This window comes from Amia ocellicauda, chromosome 12 (genome assembly GCF_036373705.1).
Source record: "Amia ocellicauda isolate fAmiCal2 chromosome 12, fAmiCal2.hap1, whole genome shotgun sequence".
In the NCBI taxonomy this organism is placed as follows: Eukaryota; Metazoa; Chordata; class Actinopteri; order Amiiformes; family Amiidae; genus Amia; species Amia ocellicauda.
This window is the reverse complement of record NC_089861.1, coordinates 10737328-10751372: the sequence shown is the minus strand read 5'-3', so window position 1 is coordinate 10751372 and position 14045 is coordinate 10737328. Positions and strand designations below refer to the sequence as shown.

The 14045-nt window shown below is 39.5% G+C and overlaps 1 protein-coding gene across 2 annotated transcripts in view; it reads right to left on the bottom strand.

The window, feature by feature from the left end:
* cyp26b1 (cytochrome P450, family 26, subfamily b, polypeptide 1) overlaps positions 1 to 13021 on the bottom strand; it is a 36603-nt gene extending 23582 nt beyond the window's left edge. Inside the window, exons 1-2 of one of the 2 annotated variants that reach the window (XM_066718329.1) lie at positions 12894 to 13021; positions 5024 to 5258 (exon numbers count right to left, since the gene is read on the bottom strand). In XM_066718329.1, the coding sequence (XP_066574426.1) occupies positions 5024 to 5227 (204 nt within the window). In that variant the 5' untranslated portion in view covers positions 5228 to 5258; positions 12894 to 13021. Of the gene's footprint in view, positions 1 to 5023; positions 5259 to 5809; positions 6081 to 12893 lie in introns of those variants that run through there. The other variant, XM_066718330.1, reaches the window with a different exon arrangement.
* Positions 13022 to 14045: the final 1024 nt, after the last annotated feature.

Below are 14045 nucleotides of genomic sequence, written 5' to 3'. Positions count from 1 at the left end.
CTTTGATGGCAAGGAGGGGAGGGGGAATGAAAGTAGACCACTTAACTCGGAAAAAGAAAGAAGGAAGAAAATGGAGAAAAGAAAAAAGAAAATGAGAATGGTCTGACCTTTAACCTGGAAGGTCTGTGAGAAGTGAGATTATGGTTGTTCAGTGTGTGCGAGTGTTCACCCCAGGACCTCTTTTGTGAATAGACGCCGAGCCTTGCCAAGCTGGGCTCTGCTGCGCGTCTCTTTGTTTTGTGTTCCGAGACAAGAGTCGTTTGAGGAAACTTTGGTTTCCAGAGGTGAAAGCGGGGGCATCGGACCGCTGTGCCAGTCAGTTCTTAATCTGGTCAATCGCTGAAAGAAAGCTCGAGTCTCGCTCTGGGCCTCCAAGGCTTAGAGCGCGAACAGCCGCGGTGCATGCAGATTCAGGAGTGGCTTTCTGCTGCGAGTAGCACCCGTCCCCTCTCTCGGCGGGGGGGCTGTGAGACCGGGCTGCAGGGATGGGACCCCCGGGAAGATGCTTTTGTCGGCCAGGCTGGACCCGTCAAGCCCTCGGGCAGCTCGCCATCGCCCACCGCCTCCAGGCTCTGTCCTCTCTGCCTGCCGCCTGAACGAAGAGTCTCCCTATCACAGTGTCCCAGTTGTACAGCGCCACCGACACGTTCACACGCAAGGACTCCGACTGCCACTCTTGCAGGTTTTCAAAGTACCTTTCAATTAACAATGGATGAATACATGGAAATGCCAGTTAATTTGCCTTACTATCAAAAAGTACTCAGATTTATTCAGTTGTCCCACACCAATTGTACACATTTTGTAAGACAACCAGGTAAACTAAACTGGTGCAAGCGGTTTCATACTTTGACTGTGCTGGCTGACACTGTACTGTGCTACAGTAAACTTTATAAAAATGAAGGGCTTATTGTGTGTCCCCAGGAGTTAACCTAGTGTAAAACCACACTCATCAAACCACCAAATCAGCTCTGTGTCTGTAAAGGAGCCCTTGTTGGTAACTGTGTACAGCAAAGGGCAGAGGTCAGGCAGAACCCTAATGGACCATGTCTGCTAACTGGACTTAATGAAGATCTGGAGGCTGGTCTTATCACTGCATTAGCTTCTGTTATTTCTGGCCCCACAACCACAGAGACTGACTGTGATTCAGAAGTGTGGTATTATGCGGTTGAATCAGCATTAGGTTTATAAAAATAACTTGAAAAGGGGGAAGGAAAAAAAAAGTATTTCTTCAGCTCTCCATTCTTTCTTCAAACACCAGCTGTGCGTTAACCATGAACTTCATCTTAGTGAAGTGTGGTTTCTACCATGCTTTCACTGTGCTTTACTATAAATCCAAATTAACCACTTCAGTAAACGTTTCAAAAATGCAAAAAACAGCACTATAATTTGAGCCCATTTTTCTGTCAAGACATAAAATAGCTGGAGACTCAACAATGGTGCATTTCACGAACTGTTACGCGCATTTATAAGAGTGAGCTTGTTAGTCACATTCAAGGCATAATTAAACCCATAAAAGGCATAGATTGCCCAGAGTTTCTTGCCAATATATGTACCAGTAGACCATAACTGAATAAAGAAACCTCAAGAAAGGCATTAATGCAACATTTATCAGTCGAGACATGGAAAACCTTTAATTTGTCTATGCAACAACCCTAAACTGTCACATGAGTCTTGCAGACAGGAGAAGGTAAGCTAATAATCCAGAAATCTTGGATAAGGTACAGTGGAAATAGGGAATCCTCTGCTTTGTGTGAAACAGCGACCCCTGTTGCTCAGTTTGTGCCATCACAGCTGGGATCTGTGTGGGCAGCTTTTTATTACTGATAAACATTTGCAGATTAAAAAGCCACCAGAGTGGCAACTCTTGTTCTGATTTTCCATCAGTTTGGATGGTTCACCAAAAGGTCAGATAAATATCAAGTAATTGCTAATTGGGTTAATTTTAAACAATTTACAATTTAAAATTTTAGAAGGCCACAGCAGCTACTGAACAGAAACTGGCAGAAACAGTTCAGTGCCAGTGGAAAAGAGAGCACAACTGTGCAATATGAACACACTGCCAATGGAAATTTAAGGAACGCTTGCAGTGCTGTTAGCTTTCCAAACCCAGCAAAAAGCACAGAACACGTAAAGTGACTCAAATTCCAAAGACATGGTTCAATCAGTCAAATAAAAAAGTAAAGTTAAAAAAAAAAACTGCTTTTGCCACAAGCATTTCAGAGGTGCATTCCATCGTTTGTCTGAGTACTTAAAGCAAGGCAGTCAAAACATGAGCGACTGCCTCAGGTAGAATGTGAAAATGTTAGAAAAACGTGTTACGTAATATTAGAAGAGTCCAACTGGAGTTTGGCAACCAGTAGTTCTAACAAGAAATCTTTGTTTGGTTTGCTGAGGAATGACTTGTGAGCTGTAAATGAATTTGTCTGTGATATTGACACAATGGATAAAGAGGTTAGGTGGTACCGGAAGAAAATGTCTCAGCCTCTCTCAGCTTTTAACTGAGTCTGCAGTTTGATCCGGCCAATGCAGGTACAGCCACATCACAAGCTTCTGCCACAGGTCAGCATAAATGAGCACCTTTCTCTAAAGTAAGGTTCCCCCCACACATGACAGGGGAGTAAAGAGAGGAAACACTTTTGAACAATCTGAGACCACAATTAGATACTTCTTATTCCATCAGCTTTAGCTCCAGGATAGTGTGCCTATTTCCTCTCATCAATGCAGCTCACAGGCAATCAAGAAACATGGCTGAATTTACCTGATGAATCTAATCAGTAAATGCTGTTTTGGTAAGTAAGTTCAGGACATCAGACTGGGCCTCGGGCAGCAGTCTCCCCTCCCTCTTAGTCAAAGGGGGGTGTTTGTGAATGCTGGAATGAATCATCTCCAGCTCACTGTCCTTCTCTGGGGAAAGAGGGGGGAAGGTAAAAGTCGTATACTGCTTCTGATGGGCCCCTCACCACAGACTGAAGCTAAGCACAGCCAGGTATCGAACTGGGATCTAACAAAAGTGTAAAAGGTCCCATGCATTTACAGTTATACATCAGGCAACTGGGGAATCACACATCTACAAAGGGCCAGCAAAATGCTCAGATGTATATTGAGAAGTTTGGAATTGAAAACAAAGGAGGTAAAGGCTTAGGTTGTCTAATCTCCCGCTGTGCCTGCAGCTGCCTCAAATAACACATTTTTTGTGTGTTTCAACTCCACAACAATATCATTAAAGGCTTATGCTGCCCTTCCAGGAGCAAGAGAGACTGAGAACAAGAGCGAGCCACAGCAGTTCACCGAGAGACCGGAAACGAACCAACAACCAAACACAAGAAAAGGGTTTTATACCAAACTCAACAAAGACAGGTTAAAGCTTTGAACACATTCAAAAATAAAAAGAAAACGAATGTACTCTAACAGGGGGGGAAGGGGGTACAACAGGACAACTCTGGAAAGTGTTACAGAGACTGGGGCCCGAGCTGGAAAAGGCCACTGACTGGCACCGATTGTGCCAGGTCAGAAGAATGTCCGCCTGGCAGTGCTGTCCGCACACACTCTCAGCCTTGACTTCAGATGCTCATATGCCAAACATACCGAAATCTGGAAGAGGCTTGGCATTCGTTGTCAACATGTGGTGCTCTGTTCACATCACCCTTCTTCCGACACACATAGGAGGGGATGTTAAAATATGAAACCCAGTGTCTGCATAAGAAGCAACAGACAATACTGATCCCTAACATTTGGTATTGTGTCCACTTTAAAGAATATAACATTATATACAGAATATAAAGCAACAAACAGCACAGATTCAATGCCCTTGTTTGGAATTACATATAGGTGCCAATATTACAGCGAGACTTATGAATATATTGGTGTACATTGGCGCATACCCACACAGTGGATTTGCACACACACTCTGACGCATGCACGCCTGTATACTGAAAACCCGCAAGAAAACAATCTCTTAAGCATGGTAATTCCCCCCTGGCATCAGTCCACGAACATCGACAACATTAACCAGCATTATTATCTAACATGCCTTAGCTGCGAAAATTGTATTACGACCGTGCTGTCACCATTTCCTACAGTTTTAATATTAAGCGTCTTCTGTCAACGTTGCACCGCTCTGAATCCATGCAGACTAGTGCAATCAAATCATTGTGTGACAGTCAGATAGATGACACAAACGTCTTCCAAAAACTACTGTAATGGATATTTTCCGGGAAAGGATAGTTCCACGGGGGATTTAAATACATTCAGACCTTCATACTAGGATCAGAGGGAACTGTTGCTCTAGTAATGGACTAAAGGTCTGACTTTTTATATACCACCATAGCCCAGAATATATGGGCAGGCGCTCCGTGCTTATTCCGCGCCATGGATGTATCTATTTCATTGTTGGAAACTTTCACTTTTCATTTAAGTTAGTGAAAGTAAAATTATATACACATACACACACCTACATACAAAGCGCATGCATATTTCTGTATGTAATTACTGTATATATATATATATATATATATATATATATATAGAGAGAGAGAGAGAGAGAGAGAGAGAGAGAGAGAGAGAGACAGGCTGTACATAGATATACATACCTATATATACATATATATATATATATATATATATATATATATATATATAGTATCCCTTTATACTACATAACTGCATACATTTCTAAACAATACTTTGCCAGATGTAGCTCAACTTTGCGCAACAATTTACAATTTGTATATTAAACACACACACATTCACTCCACTATACATGTCCACATGCCAAAGTAACCAAACAGCCTGTCTCATGACTTACTTGTATTTAGTCATATATGTAGCTATTTATTTATCAACATATTTCTTATTTTCCTCTGCCTAAATTGCACACACATTTCAGTCAATGGCATTGAGCCGTTAGCTCCAGGCAGCCAAAGCGGCTGCTCTAACGGTCCAGACCACCTTCAGCGGCGCAGCGCAGCGCAGCGCAGGGCAGATCGCCGCAGCCGCAGCAGCGCAGAGGGCGGCGGGCGCTTACCTGGAACAGCCAGTGGCAGGTCTCTCCGATGATGGGGAAGCCCATGGAGCCCTTGGGCATGGGCAGCTTGCAGCTCTTGTCCCGGGTGGCGGTCCATCGCAGTTGCCACAGCTGCTGGGACACCGCCAGGAGCAAAGCCATTGACACCAAGCAAGCCGCCAGAGTCGCCAGAGCAGAAACCAGGTCAAAACTTTCAAAAAGCATCGTGACGGTGGCGGAGTCCTGGATAGTGTCTCTTGATTTGAAAAAAAAAAAAAAGTATATATATGTATATGTTGCGCAGAAATAAAAGAAGAAAAAAAACGTGTATGAGTCTCTGTAGCCTATCAATTACTTTATGATATTCTCTCTTCTTTTCAGTCACCTGGCAGAACGCATCCTTTGCGTAAAAAACACTTCACTGGTGACTTCTAACAACTTCAGTCCTGCTCCTGCCTAGCTTCTGTCCCTTAATTAGATGATTGTTTGATCATTGTAATTGAGGTTGTGCAATGATGAATTAATAGAAAAATCATTTTAACTGAAGTTCAAGTCAGGTACTTGTATTATAAATAGAATGAAAATAAACTGTGTGATTCTTTTAATAAATTAAATATATTAAATATAGCTTATTATTCGTATATATTCATTTGCCAAACGTGATGCTTTGAATTAATCCCAGGGAGAAAATTACAGTTTAAATATATATATATATATGTAAATAAATGCTATATTAGTTTTGTTAAGTTCCAATTCCTGACAAAAACTAAAAGAAAAAAGAAATTAAAAAAAAAAATGTTGCCCTACCCACAAAAAGTTGATTTTATAATTTCTCTATAAGTTATTTTAAGCAAATTGATGGTCACAAAGTACAGTAGCAATAAATGTCTGGCTGAGATATGAATATTCCCCCTGCAGCTTGCTCTCAGATGCTGTAGGCTACTATGTTTAAAATCTTCCAATGGTGGTGGAAAGTTAAGTCTCTCTCTCTCTCTACCTCTTTTCACTCTCTCTCTCTCTCTCTCTCTCTCTTTTTTCACACACAGTCTCTCAATGTGAGTTCGAGTCGCAAAGCGAGTCTCCAATGTGTGTTTATATAGAGGAGGCAGCTCGGCGGCAAGCGGCCAGGCTCCCGGCTGCTCCCCCCACTCCGAGGCGGGGTGAAGAGTGAACGGGCCGAGCGCTGAAGCGTGCGGGAGCTGGACCTTCGCCCAAAGAGAGAGAGAGAGAGAGAGGGAGAGAGGCAGGCAGGGATGTTTTTTCTCTCTCTCGCTCTCTATCTCTTTATTTGTGTATTTCTCTCCTCGTCTGCTGCTGGGAAGCTCTCCGTCTCACCTGCGGATCAGTTGTGCGCAATGCCCAGATCTCTGGCACAGGTTTCACTGCGCTGCTCAAAAGCGCACGGAGGTCTGTATCCTACTATAGACTATTTTACCAGCGGTACCAGGGAATATCAAACTCTGTTAAAAGCGTGGGAGTCTGCTAGATAGATAGATACATAGATGAGATAGATAGTGCGAGCGTACAAATGCAAGTTGCACTTTAGTCGTACTAGTACTGCGTGGAGAGCAATAGAAATAGTAACTGTGCAGCAGTGAAGGCGCTGGCAAGGTGTTTGTTGTCACGCTTTCTGTCTCATGACAGACATGTCCAAGGTAGATGTTGGAAGATTTCAAGTGTCTCAAGTAGAAAACCAAATGAATTCAAAACTGCACTGGCTGAAAGTTACAACTGCAGCAAAGAAGCAACAAATTCCATTCAAAAGGTCCCATTCTCAATCCCATCAATCACGCATATACCACTACTAATAATAATCATCATAATTAGCATTATTATTATAGTAGTGCGAGTTTCAGCAAAGAAAAACAAGAACACGTGCACCCCACAACTTCATTGTTATCTATGAATTATTATTATTATTATTATTATTATTATTATTATTATTATTATTATTATTATTATGTATTTCTTAGCAGGCGCCCTTATCATCATACAATAATTATCATCATCATCATATTATTATTATTATTATTATTATTATTATTATTATTATTCATCTTGTTCCATAATTGCCGTATCCGGCTCCAAAATAGAATCAAAAACAATCTTAACTAAGAGCTTTACACACATTATACCTCTAAAATGCTTTGACATTCATAGTCAACTGTATGCCGCACAACATCCTCACATGAAATGAAAGAGGATCGGTAATAATCCCTAAGTATACCATTCACATTGTGTAGTTTAATGATGTATGCATTCTACTCATTTATATTGCAGGCAATAAAACACCATTGATCACCGTTCATAAAACCAGCTGATGCACCGCAAACGATTACAATATCCAGTGAAAGCCCAGCAGTGCAGGGGATGCGCCCCTCGTAGCTGGATAGCATGAAGAAAAGAGCATGTGGCACACTGTGGGTCTCTTTTCTAACAGACTTATATATAACTGTGCGCCTCATATTTGCTGTAGTGTTACAGCATTTCGGTGGCAAAAATACAGGCAGTCTCAATAAAAAAATATAGCAACCAGCAAACAGGTCCAATGACGGCTCTTTCCTACAGATAGTGTTTTTTTCGATTATACCATCAGAAATCCTTGCTGAGTCAATAGTCTCAGAGACCCAAACATCATTATTTTGTGTCAAGATCTCATTGCTGTGCATGTCTGTCCCAGGAATGTTATAAAATCAATCATTTGAATGTGTACAAACTAATGATGGCTTTCGCTTTCCTTCTGGTTCTGTTTTGCTCTGTTTAATTTTTATTTTTAAGCCACAATAAAGATGCTCTGTGTTTACACTGCACAGCGCTTTTTAATGATATTCTTCTAAGAAATACTTTCTCTCTCTAGTAGTAGCAGCATCCGGATTTTAAATATTTATCATTGCCCTACACTGCCGCCTAGCGGTGTCAAGGGGGTTGCATTTTAAAACTTTCGTCCGATTCCCTCATTTAAAACGAGATTAAATAAAATTTTCACCCACCTGCTAATAGCAAACTGCAAGTCTGTACATCATAGCTGTTAAATACGTTCAGAAGAAATTTGCATCTTACAAAAAATTGAAGCCCCCACCGAGTCGAGATCTGATCTTTTCTATTTGCGGATGGGTCATAGGTCTGATTTAATCCCAGGCCTCCGGGATCAGGATGTTATTGGGAATATGAATTGCTCAGATGGTTCAGCGACAAACTTTATAATGTTCCTCATCCTTTATACAGGTCTATATTAAAAATAGGTCCGGAAAACACATGCAATTTAAATTATATACAGACTTATTGACTTTATTGATTGATAAATTGATTTATGGTTTATTGATTGATAGGGTGTGTGTTAATTAAGAGTGTTTATTATTTGAATATTATACATAATTTTACTTTAGATAGTGAATTATGTTGGGAGTATAGGCCTAACATTAATGTTCAATAATACAATTTCGGTTCTTCTGTATATATTATTATTATTATTATTATTATTATTATTATTATTATTATTATTATTAGTGAAACTACTTACTTAACTGTTCAGACTAACAGAGGTTGTGTGAATAACGCATGACCCGGTGACCTCAGGGACACGCTGGGGTCACTCGAGTTCATGTGCAGAGACTTGAACACTGTGCAATCACTTTATAATGAACCCCTCCCTTTTTCTGAGAAGTTACAGCAGCTTTGTTCCATGCATCTTTTTTTCCTCCCAAGTATTTTCCTCCTAAGTTAACTAACGCATGTTGTGTATTTGGATCTATTGTGGCTGTAACCATTTTTGTTCCCCCTTTTAGACTACATCAGTGTTGTCCTCCCTCATCTCCACCCGTCTCTTGAATGACCGTGTTATTTATTCGGATGTCTGCGGAATCCCCAAACACTAGGGAAAGCCTGTGTTTATTTGCATGGTGTCATGTCTGAAATGTGTAGAAAAACATGCCTCCACCTCAGTATGGGCCGGATTACACTGAGGGGGTGTCGCTCTTTTTGTATGGCCGCCCCACCCTTGTTTCCATATATCCCTTTAGCTTATTGTAATGGTGTTTTGTATAAGTCTATCTGAATAGTAATCATCATCATCATAGTCGTGCTGGCTGTGTTGCTGTGATAGCAAATGTTCAATGATGTGTTGTATTTAGCAGTATTGTTTGGTGAGGTTCAGTAGGCTAATATACAAGTAGCACTTGTACAGTTAATATCGGAGGTTAGATGCGGCTGTAAAGTGAAAAGGGAGCAGGACGTCCCTGTAAACACTGCGAATTAAAGTAAATCATGTTTCAATGTACTATATTGGCCTATATTGAGTGATATGTATAGAGACTTTAATAAATAGTTACTTTCCTGCCGATTCATTGGAATTACCGAAACCAATTAATACAGTCTATCGGTATTGACAACCTGGATATACAATCTAAAGACGAATATCCTAAAATATGTGTAAACACAGTATTGAGTTGATGAGCAATGCGTTATGCTCAGAACTCAATCCGTTTTCCCCAAATCCAGCATTAGGGTTTTATTGTATCTTTCTGAAGGCATTAAAGAATAAACAGTATCTTAATCATGCACATCTTATATTAAAAACAAAACAAACAAATAAACAAAAAACAAGTCTGTATCAGAGCGTGTGGCTATGAGAGAAAGGACCTTGTGGTCCTTAATGCGTAATGAAAGAGCGCACTTCTCCATTCTGCGCCCTTCTTCACTACAAAGCGGGATTTGTTTGCAGAAAGCGACTTTGTGGCTGACTTGGCCATTCCCTTGACACAGTGCTGTTTGATAGTTTGGTTTCTAAAACAAAGTTAAATATTACCCGATTACATTTATAGCAGATGTCTGACTGTGGTGCAGAGGTGATGAGTTACGCACCACTTTCTTTTCTCGGGTTCACATCCTTTCGATATATTCCGCCACTTCGTTTTGACGGTAGGGAAACACCTGAATACAGTTCATGAAGGCAGTAAATGCATACACACACGTACGTACAAACAAACAAGTAAACACAACTTTTCATTTGAGTGACCCAAATTAAAATCAGCGATTATAATATGATCACATTTCAGTGCTGAACATCAGTTTTTTTGTACATGTACGCCTAAATATGTCCATAATTATATAGAGACACTTAGGTGTTATACAGACTTAGGTTCGGACTGTAGACTACTTTAATGTCTGAACTGCAACACTGGGTTGCATTATCCCCCCACTGTCTCATCAGGAGCCATGCTGTACGTGCAGCAGCAGCAGCCCCGTGTCTGGACCCCCCCTCTGCCCTGACGCGCCACCTGCCCAGATGTGTTCCCTACAGCTGCGGCTGGAAAAGCCTATTCATGTGTATTTCTTTTAAATTTGATGTGGCTATATCACTAACACAATCTATTGATAACTGATTATTCTAAAATATTTGGTTGATTTACATTTGCGCTAATTATATAGGCTGTGTGTATATCACCATCAGCCCATATCGAGCCACTGCTGGATGAAGGCCTCCTCAAGATGTTTCCACTTGCTTCGATCTACAGCTTCTCTTTTCAGTTTTACGCCTGTCAAGTTTTTGATTTCATCCTCCCATCTTTTATATGGTCTTCCAGCTCTGTTTTCATGTCTTGATATGCATTCAATAACTTAATTTGCCCATCTTTGATCTGTTCTTCTTGCAATGTGTCCATCTTGTAATTTTAACATTTACCTTCTTTCAATTATGTCACATATTTTGAGATATATATTTATCTCTGCTTGTTATTCCAAGCATATATCTTTCCATGCTCCTTGTATTTATATATAGGCCTATACAATTCAGAACCGTGTAATTTAGCATAGAAAAACGATGCATATTTTGTGAATAGCATACTATTTTCTGTAGTATATAGAGAATGTGTTATAAAAAATACAACTATGGCCTTTTTTAATCGCAAATGCTTATTTTTCTTTATTTGAGAGGTCTCCAAAAGGACTTAAAATAATCTCACATTTCTATAAATAGGCTCAATAAAGTGTTGAAATGCTGCACAAAATATGTACATTTTGCGCAGCTTTTTTCACAGCCAGTGCAGGATATTATCCCCTAAATCTTTCAGCAGGATGCCTTTGTTTAAATTAACCGCACATATTTTGTCTTTAATCCCACCGTGTAATGTGTAATAAATACGTTATGATTTTTTAACATAGTTTTAAGAGTGTTTTTGCTCGTCTACTACTACTATTGTACTACTAAAAACTGAAAACCTAAAAATAGTGCAATGACGTGTGTCTGTAAGTGGAACTTGTTTCTAAATGCCTGATGAAGCTGGTTAATAGAGATGTGCTCTAATAGGAGCAACAAGCCTAATTTAACTGTAATTATTTGAATGCACTCCACAGAAAAAGCTAAAGGAAGGAGTTGCTTGAGACGATAAGGTTAGTATAAGTGCCTCCCACTGACTGGCAGGCCTATAGTGTCTGAAGGCTCAAGGAGCTACTGTCTTGAAATAATTGTTTTCTTTCGCCCCGTAAGAAAACGTGTACATAAACCATTCCCCGACATTCAATCCGCAGCTGACAGGGCGAGTCCGCATCAAGTGCGCAGCAAACCGCAAACTGCAGCACCGCCTGCGTTCCTCCATTGACCAGGTCTGGGGAATAGCTCCGTTAATTCAAATAGGCATCACCGCACCGGGGCCTAATTACGTCCTGTAAATAGTGCATTGCAATTACGAGAAGAAAGCAAGAGGAAATAAATCGTTGAATGGATATTTGATGTGGTAACTGGAGATCACGCTACTGCACGCATTCTAACAACCATGTATGCCAAAGATCTGATGAAAGGCCAATTCATACTAATTCAAATGCTAAAAACAAAGGTAGTCTCCCTGACAATGTCAACCCTCAAAACTGACACATCCAGACAACTAGGGGATATTTGATTTAAACGCTGCCAGTCTGCGTAAACAACAGAAGACGCAAAACTGAAATTATATTTCCATCCCATTCCACCCTGATAGTTACTTTGCTTGGGAGGTTTATGTTCTGTAAAGTATATGGTTTATTGGACTAATAACGTGGTGTAGGCTACACTTAAATACTCTTTAATTGTTATTAGTTAATTATTTGGAATTATTAGAATGATTAGTCCTACTTTTCCATACTTAAGATGGTTTTAAGAACCTTCCCCATTTTCAAATAGATTTTAAAAGTATTAATATGATTATTATTATTATTATTATTATTATTATTATTATTATTATTATTATTATTATTATTATTGGCTCCTTGTCGCAAGTCTGCCTCTACTCCTTGTGCAGTACCAGTGTCAGTGCCCTGTTTTTAGTATCTATTTTCATAGGATAATTGAACTTCTTCTCAGGGCCCTAAAGCCCCCATCTACACTGGCTTTCCATCCAGCCCTTGCAAGCCCTTGCATTATGATGATGATGATGATGACGATTATGTTGCTTCTATAAAGTTGTCTAAACGTAATTCATCACCTATATATAAAGTATCCTACTTTCCTTATCCTTATGACTACTTTATTGAAGAAGAAGAACAGAAGGTCAATGATTCTATTGAAACTGGCTGGTTGTAACGTTCAGACATACAGCAAGACACGTTGAGCTTACAGCTCCTGCCTATACACCTTATCTTGAAAACCTTATTTAGTTCAAGTGTATCCACCTGCTAGCGCTGTGATGGATGGAGGCGATGCTGCAAACCTCCCCAGTAATTCGCACACAGATACTTTAAAAGACCAAACCTGGCAGTTGTGCCAAACACATTGCATGCTGTCTAAATAAATGAGCATCAAATATAGTTTTTCTTTTCCTTTGTGTGTGCTTGTTGGTTGACTGATGGATGGATGGATCTGAGCATGGTACACTTGCTGATCACGTTTCTTGGCATAATGTAAAAATAAAGGCGCACTCACCTCACCACTGGAGTTCACCCGGGCAATAATTTGAATCACACGTCACTGCGGTTGTGTAGGAGCTCAGGACAATCCTCGGGGTTTTATAGAAACAAGGGTTCCCTAGAAAACACCCACACATGTGACGTGTCGAGTCGAGACGTCTTTCTTTTTTTCTTTTTAAGAAATGACATATCCACAACTATTTGTACCTGCATCGCTGGGGAATAGCATGAAGAGACCCCAAGGGCACCTTAAGTGCTGCACAGTTTGAGACACAAAAGCCAGGGAAGTATTTTCCACTGTTTCAGGTTTGTCCCTGACCCAGAACTGCTTCTGCTAGGAGATCTCGGATGTCTTTTTGTGGATGAAGTTTGAAAAGGCTCAGAAAAAAAAGTGTGTTTTAAACGAAGAGAAAAAGGAAAGGGAGTTTATCAAGTTACACAGTGTGACAAAGAGCGCTTCAACCCAATCATGGGCGATCAATGGACTTCATTTAGTATATTCATTTAATTGCAGGGGAAAAAATATTATTATTATTATTATTATTATTATTATTATTATTATTATTATTATTATTATTATATATGTCAATTGGCAATTGGAAAATACATGTTTTTTCTGATTTTCATTAGTTTATTGAAATATTAAATAAATAAGGTTATACTATAAGAGATCCATAATTTGTAAATATACACAACAATAACTTATTAATTGTACTAACAATGTATTCGTTTTTAGATTTTTTCACGTAGTTTTGGGTTAATAATTTTCAGTTAATCGATTTGATTTTGGGAAACACGTTTCATATACACACATATTTCTGCGTTAAAGATATATATTTTGTTTCTTAACAAATAACGACTTAAAAATAAAATTGCACATACAATGCGAATATATTAGTTCAAATACATACATACATACATACATACATACATACATACATAACAGAACAATTTAACTCACCTGGATGGAAGAGGCAATGAAAATCACTTGTTCCTCTTGCAATAAAACTTTGAAACTAGTGAGAAACCTTGTTGAAACCACATAATAGGTTACTTTCTCTTGCAAAAATTGCAAAAAATTCCTTGAACAAAAAACAACCAAATAAACAAAAAAAAAGTAATTGTCAGCAATAAAGTTATAGAACACTTTATTAGATGCGAATTAATA